This window comes from Myxocyprinus asiaticus, chromosome 48, assembly GCF_019703515.2.
Source record: "Myxocyprinus asiaticus isolate MX2 ecotype Aquarium Trade chromosome 48, UBuf_Myxa_2, whole genome shotgun sequence".
Lineage (NCBI taxonomy): Eukaryota > Metazoa > Chordata > Actinopteri > Cypriniformes > Catostomidae > Myxocyprinus > Myxocyprinus asiaticus.
In genome coordinates this window covers 22,386,146-22,405,507 of record NC_059391.1, presented here as the reverse complement: position 1 = coordinate 22,405,507, position 19,362 = coordinate 22,386,146, and the positions used below count along the sequence as shown (strand labels likewise).

The window sequence follows — 19,362 nt, the reverse complement described above, 5'->3', positions numbered from 1 at the left end:
GCTATAAATGTGGTTTATAAGGAAATTTCTAGTGTCCCCATAATTCAAATCGCTTAAAAATCATACTAAACTAAGTTTTTTTGAAAATGTAAAAATGCAGAAAGTTTTTTGTGAGGGTTAGGTTTAGGGTAGGGTTAGGGTTAGGAGATAGAATCTATAGTTCGTACAGTATAAAAGTTATTATGTTTATGGAGAGTCCCCATATGGATAGCCGTACCAACGTGTGTGTGTGTGTGTGTGTGTGTGTGTGTGTGTGTGTGTGTGTGTGTGTGTGTGTGTGTGTGTGTGTGTATTCATATATGAACTGTTCATAAAATTATATATGTATGGATGTACTATATGCATGTATCCAAGCTTCATTCTTGAAAATGATTAAATATCACTCAGAGAAACAAAAATAAAAAAAAAAGTTAACAAAGATCTGGATTGTTCAGTTCTTGTTAAACATCTAGATGAATCACTAGCAGGATTGCTTGTGTGTGGGTGAGAGAGAGAGAGAGAGAGAGAGAGAGAGAGACTGATACAGATAGTGTATTCATAGTGAAAGCAAATGTTATACTACAACAGTACCTATTTTTTTACTCTATGCAAATACCTAGTATAACACACCTGGCACAAAAATAAGCCTATCAAAGTAGCAGGAAGCAGATCAGATAAAAAATCCTCATTGGTGAATGAGAACACACTTTGTCACTGAAGTCTGGCAGGCCTAAACAGTGTCACAGCTACTAAACCAGGTCTCTCTGTAAGACTGAAGCATAAGCTGAAAACTTCAGAAAGGAAAGGACATTAACCATTCATCTAGTAACAGTCCGCTTGGATCACATACAACATCTCTGGTGAGCATAAACAGTATGCGCCTCTACAATTCTCTCTAATATGTTTCTCTGCAGACTATCTCATACTATTGATGTTAACACTGTTTTTATGATCCCAGATAATATAATGCAAAACAATATGATTTTTGCTATAGCTGCATATTGTAATGTAAGTAATGTCTTCAACTCTTCATCTAAAAAACATTAACCTTTGTGACCCTTTCTCTTGCTTGTCATTGGGTGTCAGTACATTTACTCTGAGCAGCAGTATAGGTGACTGCATTTGCTTAAGCATGTTATACTTTAACTCATGTACACACAGCCATTCAAGCAGGCTTTCAACAGACAGATGACAAGTTAAAGGGGCTTAAAATCAAGAATACTTTTTAATGGGCATATTTGGGTTAACCTAAACTATTAGTTAATTCTGTGGGTCTATCTCAACAAACTTTGCCACACCACACATATGAATGTGGTGAGCCAAAAAATGATACATTTTGACTCAATGTCCCTAATCAATATGACTTGAATTGGTGCAGTAAAAAGATGTTTTTGTGAGAGTTCAATGGAACATTCCATCACTTTACCTACAGTATGTTATAGAAGAATGACTGTATCATTATACTGGATGTGATGCTGATTTTAAAACTTGTGAAACTATGTCAAATGAGACAGACCTGAATTGTTTTATGACATCAGTTCCTACAAAGTACAATAAATATTTACAATCTCATAAATGATAACATATCAAATGTTATGGTATGAAACTGTTAGGGTTAGTGTATGGGAGAAAATTAAACCATTAGTAGTCACAGCATTCATAGTAACATGGGCTATCTTTATAGGAATTTTCTAGGTTAAATACAAATTAAGCTCAGAAAACCACAGAAAATAATTTAGACTCAAACCTGTGTAAAAACAAACAAAAATGCATTGTCAAAATACACTGACAGTACAATGGAAGTTTGTGAGGCAACCCTTCTATGGTTGCACATAGACTTCCATTACAAATGCATGACACAGATGCAGTCAGTAGAGGTTAACTTGTATGTAACACAGAATATTTCTTTAAAGATAGACAGTAGACCACTTTACACTTATGGAAACGTTTTTTGCCCTGGGTGGTAATCTAGGATCTTCTGTCAGTATAGCTCCCCCTTTCTTACACACATTCCATAAAATCATCAATAGTCATCTTAGCATCAATAAACATACAAATATACAGGTAGGTCCAATTTTTTTATAGGAAGACTAAAAAGACTAAACAGGTATACAATCCTTCCAAGCAATGTCAATAAACTCCATGCAGTTTCGGTTGCCTTGGTTATGGTCATTGCTGCTGGCATATTGCATGTTCTCATAATTAACTTTGAGAACAGAAAATGGTCTTTACATATAGGAGATCATATGTTGTTGTTGTTGTTGTTGTTTTTTTCATCTTCGTACGATATGATGTGACTTATCTAAAAATATGAATGCTTACATCAGAATATTATAAAATGTGCAAAATGATAATTAACAGATGCCCTTTCACTAGATCAGGCAATATAAGATATGACTGAACCACTGATCTAACTGTTTAACTGAAGGACAGGTGGACCTTTATTTATGCAAAGTAGTCATACATAAATGTGACTGCATATGTGGTTGAGCATGGCACGAAGAACACCCACGCAGTCTTCAACCCCCTTTCATCTCTTTGAACATATAACACCTTTGTTTTCCTCTGGTGTGTATCATCGCAAAGTCTATATTCCTCTCTTATTACAACTGGAAACTGGTATAATGGCTTAACTTTAACTATACATTCATTTTTCCGTCAACAGCATGTTTACTATTACAAGAATGTTGTTAGGTTTGCTGCAACTCTCCTGTTCAACAAGTTTAATTAAAATTGTTGTTGAAGGAGTCAGTTTTGATGGGGTGGTTTCTAGGATAGTAATCAGAAGGTTGTTGGTTCGATGCCCACAAGGAGCAAGCTATGAACCATCAAGATGTTGCCTTTGAGCAAGCCACATAGCCCTGGGTTGCACTTGGGGAATTGTCCCTGTAAGAACCTGAAGGAATGAAAAACCATGAATGAGATCTTTTTAATATCTCAGTTATTTCTCCTAGATAGCAATGAGTTTAAATGCCGCATATATAGACTGCTTTGTTCGATTCGCTTTTCAGGTTTTTAAGGTTAATTTAAGGCTAAGGCATTGCTCCCCAGATTTCCCTTGTGTCTATCCCCCTCACCCCAGTCTGACAGCAAAATTATAAAGGGGGACCCGGGCCCGTTGAACAGACAACAGGTTGCCCACCCTAAAGATCAAAATCCAAACATCGCATCCTTGTACCGCCCCTGACCGATAGTGTCATAAAAAGCAAATATGACATAAACACAATTGCTGAAGAAAGCACATCATTTGTGGTGCTTCTTTGACACTTTCGGCACACGTGTCGACTTGCATGCTCTTCAGGACTCGTACCTTGATTCTTTGCATCGCAAGTGCAATGCAATATAAATTTAATCAGGCTTGAACAAGCTCTTAAATGTGGTTGGTTATGTAATTTAAATGCTAAAATGTATCGCCTTAAGTCATGCACTTTAGTAAAAGTGTTTTAATGTCACAAAACAGCATTGTGTGAAAAACAGGGTGAAAAGTTAATGTTTAAGAACTAACAATCTGCTGTTTTACTCTCGATTTGTGTGGAAGGGATTGAAAGTCATTACACAACAGCACCTCTAGTGTTCATTTTACCAGGAAAGTGTCGTGATACGTACAATGAGCCACGTTGAAGTCATTTTGTAAAAATGTAGGTATAGTAACGTGATTCTATGAGAACAATAGAAAACAAGATTTTTCTTCCAAGAAAAAGAGCCTAGTAATCTCATATGTTTTGAACTCTGCACAGATTTGCCAAGACACCAATCATTCTTCAATCAAAAGTCAGAGATTTCAATATGAAATCAAACACTGCCCATCAAATTGTGCCAAGACCAAATTATCTGAGCTATGGTATCCACATTCATTGTATAGCTCCACATCCTTACTGCATGTCAACAAATGTCTAATTTTGTAATGAATATTAGTAGAACATGTGAAACAAAATTATTTAAATGAAACACATTAGTGAAGTCCTTTTAATCTTGTGCGCTATGAAAGAGCAACCTCAGAGCAATAAAATTGTCCTCTGGGAGGCTGATGGTGCTCTTCAATGGTGACATTGTGTGAATATTGCAGAAACAAGTTGCAATAAATAGAGATTTTGTTCTTTATATATATTTATATATATATATATTTCACAGCACTGGATCATGGTCCTTCAGGCCAGCAGTGTCATGAGTATCCCAGCTTCAGTGAGTGTTGACAACCAATTACCTGCTTCCTGGACAACCCACTACAACTGCTCTGATGGTAACGGTCTTCTCTGAAAACCATGAATAAAGTCATGCACAATTTACTCATGCCACAGAAAAGACCTTTTTGGGTGTGTAGGAACATAAATATCTACAAAGAGGATGCACTTTTTAAACCTAAATAATAGTAGACATAGTCTTGTAGTGATTTTAGGTTGTAGTTACTAATCTAACCATTTGCAGAGACTTTGGGGCTGGTGAATCATTTACTATAGTTGTCACTGCTTTAGTTAGCAGGTTACCAGTGTCACGCACAGGAGACCATGCCAGAATGATAGGGAATAGATAGCAAAAGTGATTCAAGCTTTATCTGGAAACCACTTGGTCACATCATTTTATGACACTGAATCCACTTTAGTCAATAAAAGTATAACCCCTGCTGGAAAGACCAATAAATGTTTCTGTTCAGATGCTGGTCCCAAGTAAGGGATGCTGTTTTGCTAGTGAACAACATGACTGTGCTTGTCCACCAGCTTGAACAGCAGCAAAACAGAACTAACCAGCCTGGAACAGCATGGAAATTCAGGCTGGTCTTTTCTGGTCTATTCAACAGGGACATTTACCATAAACCCTTTTGAATCAATTACCGTAAATTTATACTTGCATCCCCAGTTTCCATGGTGACATCTGCTTACACGGGTCGGCTATGGTCTCAGGATCTTCATCCACAGAATTGGTCCAAGTATCAGGTCTGGGAGTGGCTCCAACAGACACTGGACATGCACCAAATCGAGGCCACCAGCATTCCCTTCCAGAACTTTGACTTGGATGGAAGGCAGCTTTGCTACATGAGCTACCAAGACTTCACCCGGGCGGCCGGATCCGTAGGCCCCATCCTATACCAAAGCCTCACTGATCTCAAGTGGAACAGTAAGAACTAGAACTAGTGATTATTGTATATTACCGTAAATCCATAACATGTTATATGGTTCCTTTATTCTTCCACTCTGAACAACTAAGTAGAACTAAAAGATTTCACAAGGCTAAGATATTGTTGCATCTCAAAAATTTTAATCCACTAATCATTGGATTAATTACAGTATGTTTTATACCTTGCAAATGAAGAAACAGAACTTGCAACAGGTATCCTTAGGGGTGCTGTTCACACCAAAAATGTTTTTGCATCTATCTGCACTGTTTTGCACTAGACGGATGCCTTTGACCGTTGTGCCGCATCTCGCTGTTTTTTGAGCATTTTGTGCAGGAGCACTGCATTTTTAAGATGCCACGATAAAGGGTTAGTTCACCCAAAAATGAAAATTCTCTCACGATTTACTTACTGTACCTTTAAGCCATCCCAGATGTGTATGACTTTCCTTCTTCAGCAGAACCAAAAGGAAGAATTTTACAAGTCCATTTCAGCTCAGTTTATCCATACAATGCAAGTAAACGAGTGTCATCAGGCTGCTGGCTGTTTGATGGTCCAAAAGGCATATTTATGCATCATACAAGTAATCCACACGACTCCAGTCTTCTGAAGCAAATCCATAGGTTTGTGTAAGAAACAAATTGATAATTAAAACGTATTTAACTTTAAATCATTGCTTCCGGCCAGCGCTGGATTGCTGTTTGAAATGACCTAACTCTTTGTTCCTCTGTGGTAAACAAAGCATGCGCCTCTGACTTCTCGCGTGAACATGCCATTGCACTTATATCACGCGATGGTAACGTGATGCATCGACTGCTGGCAGGAAGCAATTTTTAAAAGTTAATAAAGTTTTAATTATCAATTTATTTTTTACACTAACATATCAATTCGGTTCAGAAGACTGGAGTTGTGTGGATTACATTTATGCTGCATAAATATGCCTTTTGGACCCTCAAACAGTCAGCAGCCTGATGGCACCCATTTACTTGCATTGTATGAACAAACAGAGTTGAAATGGGCTTATAAAAATCTTCATTTCGATTCTGCTGAAGAAGGAAAGTCTTTTACATCTGGGATGGCTCGAAGGTAAGTAAATCATGCGAGAATTTTGATTTTTGGGTGAACTGACCCTTTAAGTTAAAAGAACTTCAACTTCTTGAGAGACCTATATTCTGATCTTTTCAATGGACTTAGCTTTAGCTTTTTTTTAACACAGGAGCACTTTCAGTCTGAATGGCCCCTTAAACATTATAGTTTTGTCAGAGGCTTAACATGTTACAGAGGAAGTGGTTTTAGAAGACCATTAGAGGCATTATTTTTGGAAAAAACAATAAATATGTTGGTTACAGTGAATTCTCAAGAGCATTCTTTCCATGTTTATTGAGCTTCCAATGAGCATTTCTCATTGTTGGATTCTTTACAATGTAGTATATGGGAATGTCTAGTGCATTTAATATCTTTATCTTTCCACAAAAGTCCATTTCAGTTGGAATATCTAAGGGGTAGGTGCTGCAAACGAGACCCAGTGGTCCATACATGGCCAATGCTATATGTTTGATGTAGTTCCTATCATAGTGTTAATAAAGCTAGGTAAAGAGAAACTTATAATTGAAATGCGAGAACAGAACCAGAACGAGTTAAACTGGTTTAAAAACACCAAGATGTGGGTGATGACTTGGAAACTTGATAGTCATTTCAAAACATTCATTTTGTGGTTATTAAAAAAAATAAAAATAGTGTCTAGACAAATGTACTCCGTTAGTTCACAAATTTTCCTTTTTTTTTTTTTGTCATTTCATATTTTATCTCACACAGGTCAGTATGGCCCAACAGATATGTTTTCACCAGGGGATATTAAAACAGAAATAGATGGTGAGTAATCGCATACACAAAGCCAAAATACAAGAGCACTGGTTTCCTTTAATCCCTTTAGAGTAAAGACCACACATTTTCAGTAATCGTGAACACGTACACTGATCTACTGCTGAAAACAGAGATGTTTAAAGATTCTCTGGAGGGAATTAAAGATGTTAAGGAAACTTATAGACTTCCATCCAAAAATTATGTCATCATTTATTCCTTCCAAATCCGTATGATGGGATTCAAATCTTAGGGTGAACTACTGTTTCCCTTGAATGTGCAGCCATTGTTGTAACAGAGTGCCTCCATTTCCTCAGCAGACTTCCCATGTTCAATTCTCCCCTTCAAGGAAGAGTCCAGTTTTTACAGCACTTCAGGTACCTCAGACTTCAAATTGAAGATATAATGCTTTTAACTTTACCCTAATTTTCTGTCTCACTTAATATGTTCAATTCACTTGTAAACCTGTTGTCCTCTTTCTTCAGAACTATTTGATATCAGAAGCTCATTCCAGCCCAACACAATGTTGGCCTCACCAGCTCCATCAAGTCCAGGTGAATAGTCCTAATCAGGAGTAACCTAAATCTAATCCAAATCATAGTACAAATACAAAATAAAAAAGAAATTTAAAAAAATTATACTTTTCTCTTTGATTCAGTTTTTATTGAAACAGCAAAGTTTCAGTCATGCAACCTCGTTAGGTATTAATAACATGACTAAAACATTGCTGTCTCTGTAGATATTGGATTTCCTCCAACACTGTCAGAAAAAAGGTCCAAAAAAGTACCTTTAAGGGTACAACAGCTTGTCACTTGCACAGTACCCTCAAAGGTATACCCACTGTACCCTTTACATGCCAATCAGAATGTAAACAGTGGGTCCCAGTGTCAAGTTGTTAAATCCCTAAAGGTACAACGTTTGCAAAAAAAAATTCTGGCAGTGAAGCAACAGTATTGTGCAAAGATTTCTTCTCTTTTTATAGTATTTCCTGCATCTAACACACCTACCTGCAACCATTCAGGTGTGCAAGGGGTGTTTATTTATTGCTCTCTCCCTATTAAAAAAAAATACTCTGCGATAGCTTTGGAACTGAAAGGTTATTCATGTATCATGGTATTTACATGGTTACTTACTAAGCTATTGAAAAGGTCTAATTATGTCATAGGCCCATGAACAGGATGTCTGTCTATTGTGTAGTTTTTTCCTGGGATTATAAGTATCTTCTTTTAGTTGTTCTTCAATTAGCTCTTTTAACTCGCTGGAAGAAATGTTTCAAATTACAAAAGGCTCAATGATTAGAATGGAATGGAATTTGCCCAAGGTCTCTCAGCTGTTTTCTTGCTTCTGCTCTATCTTACATATCTGAAAGGATGTGATTGCTGTAGGCAAAATGGCTGAGATCAGACCAGTTAGATGGTCATACTGTGCTGTTGTAAAACTACTGACACTAATCAAGATCTTTACAAGTCCACCCACAGACACAGCAGTTAAAACAAAGGAGCTGGAATACACACACACACACACACACACACACACACTTACATTTATGTGTACATAAGACAATTGACATGAATCCTCCACTTCAGTGAATGGTTGAATTTAAAAAGTATATGTTAATTTAAAGGAACAGTTCAACAAAAACTGTATATTCTGGAAACATCTCACCCTCATGTTGCTCTAAACCCTTATGATTTTTTTCTTCTTCTGTGGAACACAAATGATTTTTAGCAAAATGTCCAAACTCTATTCCATACAATGAATGTGACTGGAGCTTTAAAGCTCCAAAAGGGAATACCTTAAGTACCTAAAAGTAGTCCATACATACATAAATTACAAGTCTAAGGGTCCATCCGCACGGAACTTGTTCTTGCATCTGTCTGCGCTGTTTTTTTAGTTGTTTTTCTATTTAATCGTGAGGGGCATCTTTGACTATTGTGAAGTACCTTGCGTGAGCATCATAAGTATTTTTACAGCGTGGTCTCATGAACATTACATGGCCAAGGCAACATTTTTGCAAAACGAAATTGCTTGCCTTGTTACACGTTTGGCTGCCGTTGTCCAGCAGGGGGCACTAAAAGTGAGTGAAATGGTGTCGTAATCAGATGAGGTTTTAAAAGTGCATTTTAGATGGATGTTCTAATGAGTAAAACGTACCTTGCAAACCTCAAACTTTAACCTAAACCAAACCAAGAGTGATCTAAAATCAAATGAGAGGTAGAAACAAAACAGATATCATTACACTTAACCAAAGCCTAAACTTAATCGATATTGTCCAAAAACAAGGTGAGAAATGAAAAGCACATTTTCTAAAGCACCCATGTAATTTCGTGTTGCCTCTATGACACTCTTGACTCAAGTGTCAGACTGTGGATGCTAATCACACTGGATTAAGTGTGTAAATGTAGTAGTCTGTAATACAAGTGTTAAAATGTGACGTTTTTCAAATGATGCGTTATAGTGAGTTTCGATATCACAACAAAGTTGTGTGAAAAATAAGTGTTTATAAAGTCATAATCAGCCGCTGTTGTCGTGATTTGTGTGAAAGTGAATAAAACGCACAGTTTTTGTAGCACCTCTAGTGTTAATTTCACAAGGAAACTGTGATAAAGTGTACATTTCAGCACGTAAAAGTCAGTTTGCTAAAATTTACTTATAGTAATGTTCATTCTATGAGACTAAGTTGCATTTTTAAGACACAGTGTCAAGTTAAATTCATTTTAAAAATGTGTCTTGAGACACTCCGCTTTAGCTGTTGTTGAACGCAAACATTTTTCCTCTGTGAACAGCCCCTAAAGGGACATTCTTAGCCAATTGAAGTTGTTTTTCACTGAAAATTATATTCCACAGAAGAAAAAAAAAAAAAATGGGTGAGTTGATGATCGTAGAATTTTCATTTTTGGATGAACTTTCCCCAAAGAATTTTTTAACTGTATTAATTTTCTCTTTTTTTTTTTTTTTTTTTTTACTTAGCCACTGTATTAATTTTCTCATTTCAGATCCCAAGAGGTCGCATAATCGCTCTCAAGTCAAAAGACACAGTGAGTTGCTTATTTGTCATGTCTTATTTCCCTAAAGTGTTTTCACTCAATGTGAACTTCAACTTACATTTTTCTCTGGAAAATCTGACAGCATCACAAACCAAACCCCCTTAATGAATGTGCATTCTTAAGTCCTGAAACTGCTTTAGATTCTTTGTCTCTCTTGTCAGACTCTGCTCTCACAATCTCATGTTCCAACAGATCCACGTGGAACGCACCTGTGGGAATTTATTCGAGATATTCTGCTGAATCCGGAGCGTAACCCCGGCTTGATCAAATGGGAGAATCGCTCCGAGGGGGTTTTCCGTTTTCTCAAGTCGGAAGCCGTGGCTCAGCTTTGGGGCAAGAAGAAAAATAACAGTAGTATGACCTACGAGAAACTCAGTCGAGCGATGAGGTAACCTAACCCTAACCCTAAGCTTTAGAAGCTTAGATTTATATTCCCTTAGATTGCCTAGAATTGATCCAACTTTAAAGGCTTTTTAAAGTATTCAGATACAAAATAATACCATATTTCCCCAGGGCTCTACATAAACTCACAAATCTCTTTTCTTGCCTCTAAAGGTATTATTACAAACGAGAGATCCTGGAGCGAGTGGATGGACGAAGACTCGTCTATAAGTTCGGCAGAAATGCTCGAGGATGGAGAGAATCGGAGAAGTGAAGGACTTTTTGTGTGAATTTCTTCACATGTAGCTTCCATGTGAAACCCTTTATTTATTACATTATGTCCATTCCAATTTTTTTTTTTTTTTTTTTTTTTTTTTTAGAGGGACTGTGCTGTGATGTTTATAATAATTGTGTACTTGTCTGTAAGATTGTTGACATTATTTCATTTTCTTGCTTTTATTTTTCATGAAAACTGCCAGCTTTTCAAAGTGTCTTTAAACATTAAGGGCAATTTAGACTGGACGTGTTTTTGCTTTAAATATAATCAAAGCAGAGTGCAATGAGTAAAACAGAATGCAGGTGTTTTGAGAAATGTTTTTAAAAGCTGAAGTTTAACTGCAGCACTCATGCATGAGATGCTGAAAAAACAGCGAGACGTGGCGCAATGGTCTACATCGTCCATCTAGCGTATGTTTAAATAGAAAAACAATTTAAAAAAAAAAAACAGCACAGAAGAAAGCAAAAATGTGTTTGGTGTGAACAGCCCCTTACTTTGGTCTTTATGAACTTTCTTTATTGCCTAAGAGAAAAAAAAAAAAACGTTGGCTCTTTTCAATACTTTGTTTAATTTAACACTGTTTTATAGTAGCACTGTTTATATGGATTTTTCTGTGAAATTGAAATGTAACAATCTGCATCTATACTGCGTAAGGCTGTTTGATCATTAACATGTAGTCATTAACTTGTTTTATACAGAAGATTGCCCAATGGTGCTCCACAAATATGTTCCATTGGATTTTCAACAAGTTTTGCTTTTAAATGGTTTCATTTGACTTGAAAACAACCAGGGTCCAGTTCAAGTAGAATGAACTATTGCAATTTAGAGTAGACCCTAATCACAGTTACAAGTCACCAGATGCAGATGCTTCATAGCAGCAGAAAGAAGCTGCTGAACCTGTAGCATATTGATGTCTTATTTTTTAAAGGTTTTGATGATTTTGGTAGAATGTAAAGCTTGCTTTTGTTTTTTATGCTGTACATAGGCTGTAAGTTTTATAACTGAAGTTTTAATAGCACTAATAAAAGTTTTTGAACTCTTGAATGATTTTTAATTCCTTACAATGCTTTTGCATGGCATCAAAAGGTTTCACCTTTCACGGGGGTGGGGGGGGGGTTACACTGTATTAATGTGAAAGAATTGACAACTTTCTTTGTAATTCTTAAATATTAATTTATTTTGTGTGAATTCATATCTTAAAAATTTCAGGGAGTAAAATTCAGGTTTTTAATATTCAGCTGGCAACATTTGGGTTGGGAAATTCAGGTTGCCAAATTTGCAGAAAACATCAGAGTGTGCAAGGAAGAACAAAAGTTTCAATAACAGAAAAGGATTCAATTTCAATACTATGAATTTGACTGATTTTTCAAACTCAAATCCAAACTCAGAACAATTCTGATGCCATAATTCTGTCTGCATTTCCAGAGTAGCAGTGAAAGCAATCTTTCAGGCCATGTTCACACTAACAGGCCTATGTTTTTGTTGGAAAACTCTGTTAGTTTCCTAACGTATGCAATTATGGAGTGCGTCTTCAAAAGTCTAAATTTTCTATGGAGTGAAACGTAGTTTCATTGTGGATAAGAGGTGTAAACATAAAAAAATCAAAGCAATTTCAAGAAAAACTTTATTAGTGTTGACATGGCCCCATTCTTTCCAAAAACACTCTCAGTCCCTTTGAATCTGAGAGAAGATGAACTTCAGTTTGATTGAACTAGTGGCCAATAATGTCCAGGAGTGTTCAGGAAGGGCACTTCCCCCACACACACCAGGACAAAACTGGATGTCAAACAAGTCTTTTATTTCTTTTTTGTCGCTTCGACAGCACGATAGCTAATGATTTGCCGCAGCTGTGGCCACTGATGTTGTCAGTGCTGAGTTATGTTAGATAAGACGAAATGCCAGCGAGTTAATTGTTCCACCATGTGTGTCATGGCCACAGTGTTGCCATCTTCGGACAATAGATAAACGACTCCCTGCTGCTCCATGAGATAAGAGTCCGAGACTCTTTTTGGCCTCTCTCATTGTTTTCCTGTCTGATTTTTCATAGGCAAATCCCTCTCTCCGCCCTTCCTTGCTCTCACCTTCCAACCCTTTCTTTCACTCTCTGGAGAATTATGGTTCTTTTCATAAATGTGATTTTACAGGGATTTATATTTATTTTTGTAATCCTTATCTTTATCCATAGCCACAAAATTTGCCACTGTATAGCTGCGTTATCTGCAGCTAAGGAACACTGGCTCCTGTCACGGAAACAAACCTCTAAAACAACAGACAGGAGCTGCAAATATGGGTATAACTGAACCGTCGCTGCGAGAGCAAGCAGTTCTTGTCAAACAAGTTTACAGTGTATAGATAATCAACTTAAGACAATACAGGTCCTGTGACTGGGTGCTTTGTTTGAAGCAGCTTGTGATTAATTCTTTAGCACAAAGATTTTCAACCAGGGGTCCGTGGAGGAAATATAGAAGCTAAAATATTAGGTTAAAACATTTTGAATTTCTAACTATCTGAATGAACATTAACTAATGATCTGATAAGCATTTCGCATTATAAAAAGAAATCTCTTTAAATTTACAGTAAAAAAAAAAAATAATAATAATAGTGGCAGCTTTGGTTGACAGAAATTCACACAGAAACAAAAATATGGTGACAACATATCAGGATCATAACTATTTAAACATAATTAAATCAAATATGGTGCATCACGAAGGGCCTCCTGGGAACATCTTTCTACAGTTTTTTACAGTAAATTATTAGGTGACTCATTCTTTGTACTTACAAAAACTTTATTTTAACAATATTGTTCTATATTTTACTGTAAAAGTGCATGTATTGTCTTGTTAAAGGCTTAGTTCACCCATAAATGAAAATTATCTTTTAATTTACACCCTCTCATGTCATTCCAGATGTGTATGAGTTTCTTTCTTTTGCAAAACACAAACAACATTTTTTTTAAGTATATTTTAGCTCTGTAGGCCCCCACAATGCAAGAGAATGGTGGATAGAACTTTGAAGCTCCTAAAATCCCATAAATGTAGCATAAATATAATCCATATGACTCCACCGCTTTTAAAAAAAAAAAAAAAAGAAAAAAAGAAAAAAGAAAACTGGTAGTTGTGGTTGCCAGAATAAGTATGTAAAAAAATACAGTAAAAATGTAAACAACTTTACAGAACAACCTGTACATTTTACAGTTTAAAACTGTTGTAATTTACATGACCACAATGGCACTGTACAAAAAAAAAAAAAAAAGACTCTGTTAAATGTACAGTAAAAAAAGTAATAAACTTGATATTATCCTTCTGAAACTGTAAAAATCTGCTTTTTACTTTATAAGGTATTGTTAATCACCGTAAAAATTACAGAAGAGCACATGATGACATGAAGTTTACCAATAGTGGCTCTTCCAGGAGCAATGACCAATAAACATTCAGAGATTCAGTGTGTGTGCTCAGTGTCACTCACACAAACACTAAACACCAGTAGGACCACTATTTCTACCTTACCCGCCTGCAAAAATAGCTTTTGATGGGGTAACGTAACAATACGTTCACACAGGAAATCAACATATTATGTCCGAAAGTTCATGCACTTTGAAATTAACCAGATTTTCTGAATTACTGATAAGAGGCATCCCCCATTAGACATTTTGGCATTAATTCAAGCATGAATACTTTTCCATCTAGTGCCACTGAAAGCAAGTTGCACGAACAACCTCCACAACAAGGGTTCTGATCAGATGGGAACCAGGAAATAATTGCGTTTGCATTAACAATAGCGAGCGTGATTCAGAGGTTGCATTTTCACTCTAAAATTACATTTTTATTTCTCTGACGGTTAGGTTTAGGGTAGGGGTTTGGGTGTAGGGTTAAACAAATATGCATTCCTCTTCACAATATTACATAATTTACAACTAAAATACAATGATTCGAATTTTGGTAAGCACAGACCGATTTCAGCAGGAAAGATTTTAAACTCATTGTAACTGAATTCACATTGCGATCAGTCTATGTACTTGGAACATAATGTACTTGGGTTGATTCAGTTGCATTAAATAATGTTTTACTTGAATGAAGCAGTTTAGATGTTATTTTTAGGTTACCTGACAAAACATGTTTCTTACATGGCAGACACAAAACATGCACCCACAGCGGATGGGCCCAGCCAGTCTATTGCAGTTCATTTGAAACCTCAAAGGACCGTTTTGAATGTGGAGCAGATAAGATGAATCCAGTCTATATAGAACAAGCACAAAGCTCCCTCTGATCTGAGATCAGCTGATAGACATGTGTCTGGAGCCGCAGACTTTATACCTGTCGTTATCTGCCATAATTTTCCTGTTCTGAGTGTGGCATCTGATTGCAGTGATCAGCACGTTTTAAATAATTAAATGTCTGGGAAAGACATGTATGGCACATTCAAATAAGTTCATAATCAGTGTAGTGTTTTGAGATATTGTAATGTGTGGTTGGTCTGTTGCTTGCATGTAAAACAAAGTGCTATCTCATGCTGAGGATAAAGATGTGTTGGGGTGAGATTTGATGAAACATAGTGAAAATATTTTTTTTGCAGTCTATGTGTAACCAGTCCTGCCTGACCCACTCCAAACAGGATCTCAGTTTTAGATTTAAACTGAGTCTCTATGTGTTCATGAATAGCAACATCTTGCATGTATTCATTCCTATGACTTCTTTTGGAACAAAAATATCGGTTGGGTAAGTAGTGCGACCATCAGTCCAGCTCTGAATTTATTAACGCTTTGGCCGGAAGCATGTTGCAACATGCAGTGAACAGCTGGCTGTCTTTCATTTTTACATTTTTCCTGCTCAATCCAACACCAGACAGTGCAAAATATGAGACACTTTCAAACATATCACTCTTTTTCTCAGCCTCAGTCTTTCTCTGTGCCATGGCCTTTGAGTGTGCATCCATGGGTTGTTCTAAAATTATGAATATTTTAAGAAGAGCTTTGAAACAATGTTTTATGTGTAGTATCTACAATTTCTTTTTTTACTATGCACAGTGCACTCTTTCAGATGTGTTAGTTAGGTGCTGTAAAGCAGCTTAAGAGATAGATAGTGCAGACATTGTCCCAATCCCCCTATTATGCCATCTGATTTCAATTATGAATCTGCTAAATCAAAGGTTTTCAATTTTTACAGATCCTGCTACCCTGACCCAGATTTTCAGCCAACCCAGGGACCAAAACCACTAGATTTTCTGTAACAATTGATCATAACTTTAATTAAAAACACGAACTAATATTATTACATTAGTAAACAAAAGGTAGTCATTTTAACCTATCATTATTATATTATTTAGTGAAATTAATTTTAACAGAAAAACAGTAATCCATACGACTCCATTGGTTAAATCCATGTCCTAGAAGCAATATTATAGGTGTGGGTGAATGTGAAAATGTGAAAATGAAAGTGTAGATTTATAGTAAGAAAGCTTCTGTTTCTCAACCACACCTATCATATCGCTTCTGAAGACATGGATTTAACCATTCACTGTAAAAAACGTGTATCTGTAATTTTAACGGCAAAAGACTGTAAAAATGCTACAGAAAAAAGTTAATTGATTAACGAGTATTAACTGTAAAATATACAGTAACTTTTGTTAATATATTTTAAAAGACAATACAGTAGTTTTTATAATAAAATTTTGTAACAAATTACATTTTTATATGTTAAAAGTATGATTTTCCTGTATAATTAATGGTAAAAATGTACATTATGTTTAACAAGAGAGTACATGTACTTTTTACAGTAAATTATTGTTAAAATTACAATAATCGGGTGTTCCCACAGTTCCCTGCATAACCCATCATATTTCATTATATTTTATGGGAATAGTTATGTTTCTTCTCATTTTTAATATCAGTTACGTGCATTGGGGTGTTCTATTTTATATTTAATGAAGTTTAGTTAATGTTTACTGCATTATTTTAATTTCACATGTATTACCCTGATTTATATTAGGTGATTTAAACTACTATGTACTGTACTTACATTGAAAAATTAAGCATTTGATACTATTTTGACAGGGTCGCTGCCATGTTCCAAATAAACACAGTGTATAAATATAGTGCATTTGAATCTTGTAAGACTTTTCGCAGAACAAGGGTTACCATCTATTCACTCACTCTGAATTTAAGTACGATGTAACAACTTGTAACAAAGTTAAAAACACCTCATGTAAAGTGGGACCAAAAAAGTAACAACTGCACATTTTTACACACATACGGTTTATACACACATTTATACACACCTGCAAACCAGTTCAGAATTTTGTCTAAAAAAACAACAACAAAAAACACGTGTATAGATAAGAGATATAAATATTTTATGCATTTGACACACTTTTATTCAAAGTGACTTACAGTGCATTCAAGGTACATTGTATCTGTATGTATATTCCTGGGAATCAAACTCATGACCATGATTTCTAGTGCCATCTACCCTGCCAGCTGAGCTAATGAAAACATCTTAAATCACTATAAAAATATGTCTTACAGACTGTATTCTGTTGGCTTTGTTTGTTTTAAACAGAAAAGAAAAATACATATCCAGATGTTCTTAAATTAATTTTACAAGAAATTCTATGAACTAAATGAGTGAAAACCTTGACAGACATTTTTTTGGAAATGCAGCCATAAAGTAAAAGTGGTATGTTTATTGCTTTCACCTTTCACACTACAGTATGTGTGAGGTGAACTCCTACATTAACAAGACACATTGAAAGATTCGTATCATATTTACTCAGTTAGTGGACAAATATACTTTTCAACTGCAAAATGTGCAGTGAAACAATTGTACTTCCTGGTAAGGTATCGCAATTGTTTAATTATTTTCCCCTTCCTAAATTGTTAGGAAGCTTTATTAATAGCCTAAATTATTTCACATTTGATGTCTTATACATTTGAACAACTAAGATGCATACATATTTATATAGGCCTTTTTGTAGCAGACGTTTCTGTCTTTTTTAGATCAAGACATCCCATTCACTTAGAAACCCGACATTTTTGTAATTTAATTCCTCATGACAAATAATTACACACCAAACAGGTAAAACCTTTGCATGTTGGCAAAGAACCCTTAGTTTCCTGACATGTCTCATGTCAACATATTACTACAATGGGTTTCCCCCTGCATACTACATTCAATGGGACTAACCCACCATGCAAATACCAACAGCAACACTGGGCCTTATTTCCTGGTTCAAATTCTTTGGTTGATCTCAGGAAAATAAAAAATGATTATTAGGTATAAGCAGTGGCGTAGCCAAGGGTGGGCCTGGGTGAGCCTGGACCCACCCAAATTAGACCCAGGCCCACCCAGAATATTATATATATATATATATATATATATATATATATATATATATATATATATATATATATATATATATATAAAATAGTTTATAAAATGCATACATTCTGATTTCTGAAAGTGTGAAAGAACTGTTTAAATGTGCTGCTTCTCTGTTGTTAAGGAAAATTTGTAAAAAAACAATTGGGGTAAAAACTTGGCCCATCCATTTTTATTGAGGCCCACCCAAAAGTAATTTCCTGGCTGCGCCCTTGGGTATATGCAGAAATAAAAATGACAATCCTATACTGACCAGATGTATGTCTACCCCAAGTTTAAGTTTTAATGAAGTTTAAGGCATATTAAAGTGTAATATAAAAGTTTAGAAGGAATAATGTTACTCAAAGCATAGATTCTTTAATATTGAGATACCGACCTCCGTGGCTCTACCATAGAAGAGAGTGTAACGGTCAATTACCGTGTTAAGACAGTAAATCGCAGTTTGCAGATACCATACAAATGAATGGAGAGAGCCGTAAATCGACACCTACCTGTGGCAAAACTGTCTGTGACTTCTCTTGTAAAAAAGCAATTTCATCGTAGTAATCTGCACACATAGTTCACTCTAAAAGTTACATGTAAAATGTGTTTAAGATTAGCAGACAGGTGGTCAGTTCATTATGTGTGAACTGTTTCCTCACAAAAGCAGTTTATTCAACAACGTCTCCTCCATTAGCATCCATTCAAAAAGAGCAGCCAATGGTCTCCTCGTCAGTGCACCATTGTGTTACGCTATGTTTTGGTTCATACTCAAAGTAAAAATTTTAACGACTAGGGGACCAAAATTCCATTTCGAAACCTATTTTTTTGTCATTCTCAAACTAGACACCCAACCCAAACAGCTCTTCTGCTAGTGGCCACCACCAGACATTATAAACAGCTATATTAAGTGTGAGTCACCTAAATGTCTGTGAAAATGACTTGACACTTGACAAAAGAGCACAGACAAACGCAATCCAGCAATTAAACTGTTCCACATTTACTGAGTCATCAGTCAATAGTGTGAATGTGCAGCCTAGTGTCTGTTTTATTTTTACCATTGTTTTAAAAGAAAAATTAAATGTATGTATTTTTTCTTCTTCCTCCAGTGTGATATAACAAAAGATATGAATCAATTAATTACTGTTAACTGTCTAGCAAACTCACTGAAAACAAAAATGCAACGTGGAATGGGGAAGTGCTTAGGGGATTAAACCTGATTAGTAAGGGGATATTGATTCCCTCAAATTCGTTTCCTTAACTTTCAAGCGGTGTTACATAAACAGTTAAGTAGTGTGGCGTAAAATATGTCAGACATCTTATTTGTGTCAGGTCAGTAACCACACTGAAGTTCCA

At 35.8% G+C, this 19,362-nt stretch overlaps 1 protein-coding gene across 2 annotated transcripts; it reads left to right on the top strand.

The window, feature by feature from the left end:
- Nucleotides 1-668: 668 nt before the first annotated feature.
- LOC127437809 (ETS homologous factor-like) lies at nt 669-11,692 on the top strand. Of its 2 annotated transcripts, none has more exons than XM_051692997.1 (9): nt 669-839; nt 4,111-4,219; nt 4,834-5,091; nt 6,905-6,961; nt 7,270-7,326; nt 7,435-7,503; nt 9,946-9,987; nt 10,189-10,384; nt 10,552-11,692. In XM_051692997.1, the coding sequence occupies exons 2-9, from the start codon at nt 4,120-4,122 to the stop codon at nt 10,649-10,651; spliced, it is 879 nt and encodes a 292-aa protein (XP_051548957.1). In that variant the 5' UTR covers nt 669-839; nt 4,111-4,119; the 3' UTR covers nt 10,652-11,692. The 2 variants fall into 2 exon arrangements, with proteins under 2 accessions (XP_051548957.1, XP_051548956.1); XM_051692996.1 differs by having other exon boundaries at nt 670-839; nt 7,267-7,326.
- Nucleotides 11,693-19,362: the final 7,670 nt, after the last annotated feature.

Coding starts and splice junctions, on each gene's coding strand:
- LOC127437809 (XM_051692996.1), top strand. CDS start 4,120: ATGGTCCTTCAGGCCAGCAGTGTCATGAGTATCCCAGCTTCAGTGAGT. Junction 4,220..4,833: donor CCACTACAACTGCTCTGATG/GTAACGGTCTTC, acceptor TTGCATCCCCAG/TTTCCATGGTGACATCTGCT. Junction 7,504..9,945: donor ACCAGCTCCATCAAGTCCAG/GTGAATAGTCCT, acceptor TTCTCATTTCAG/ATCCCAAGAGGTCGCATAAT.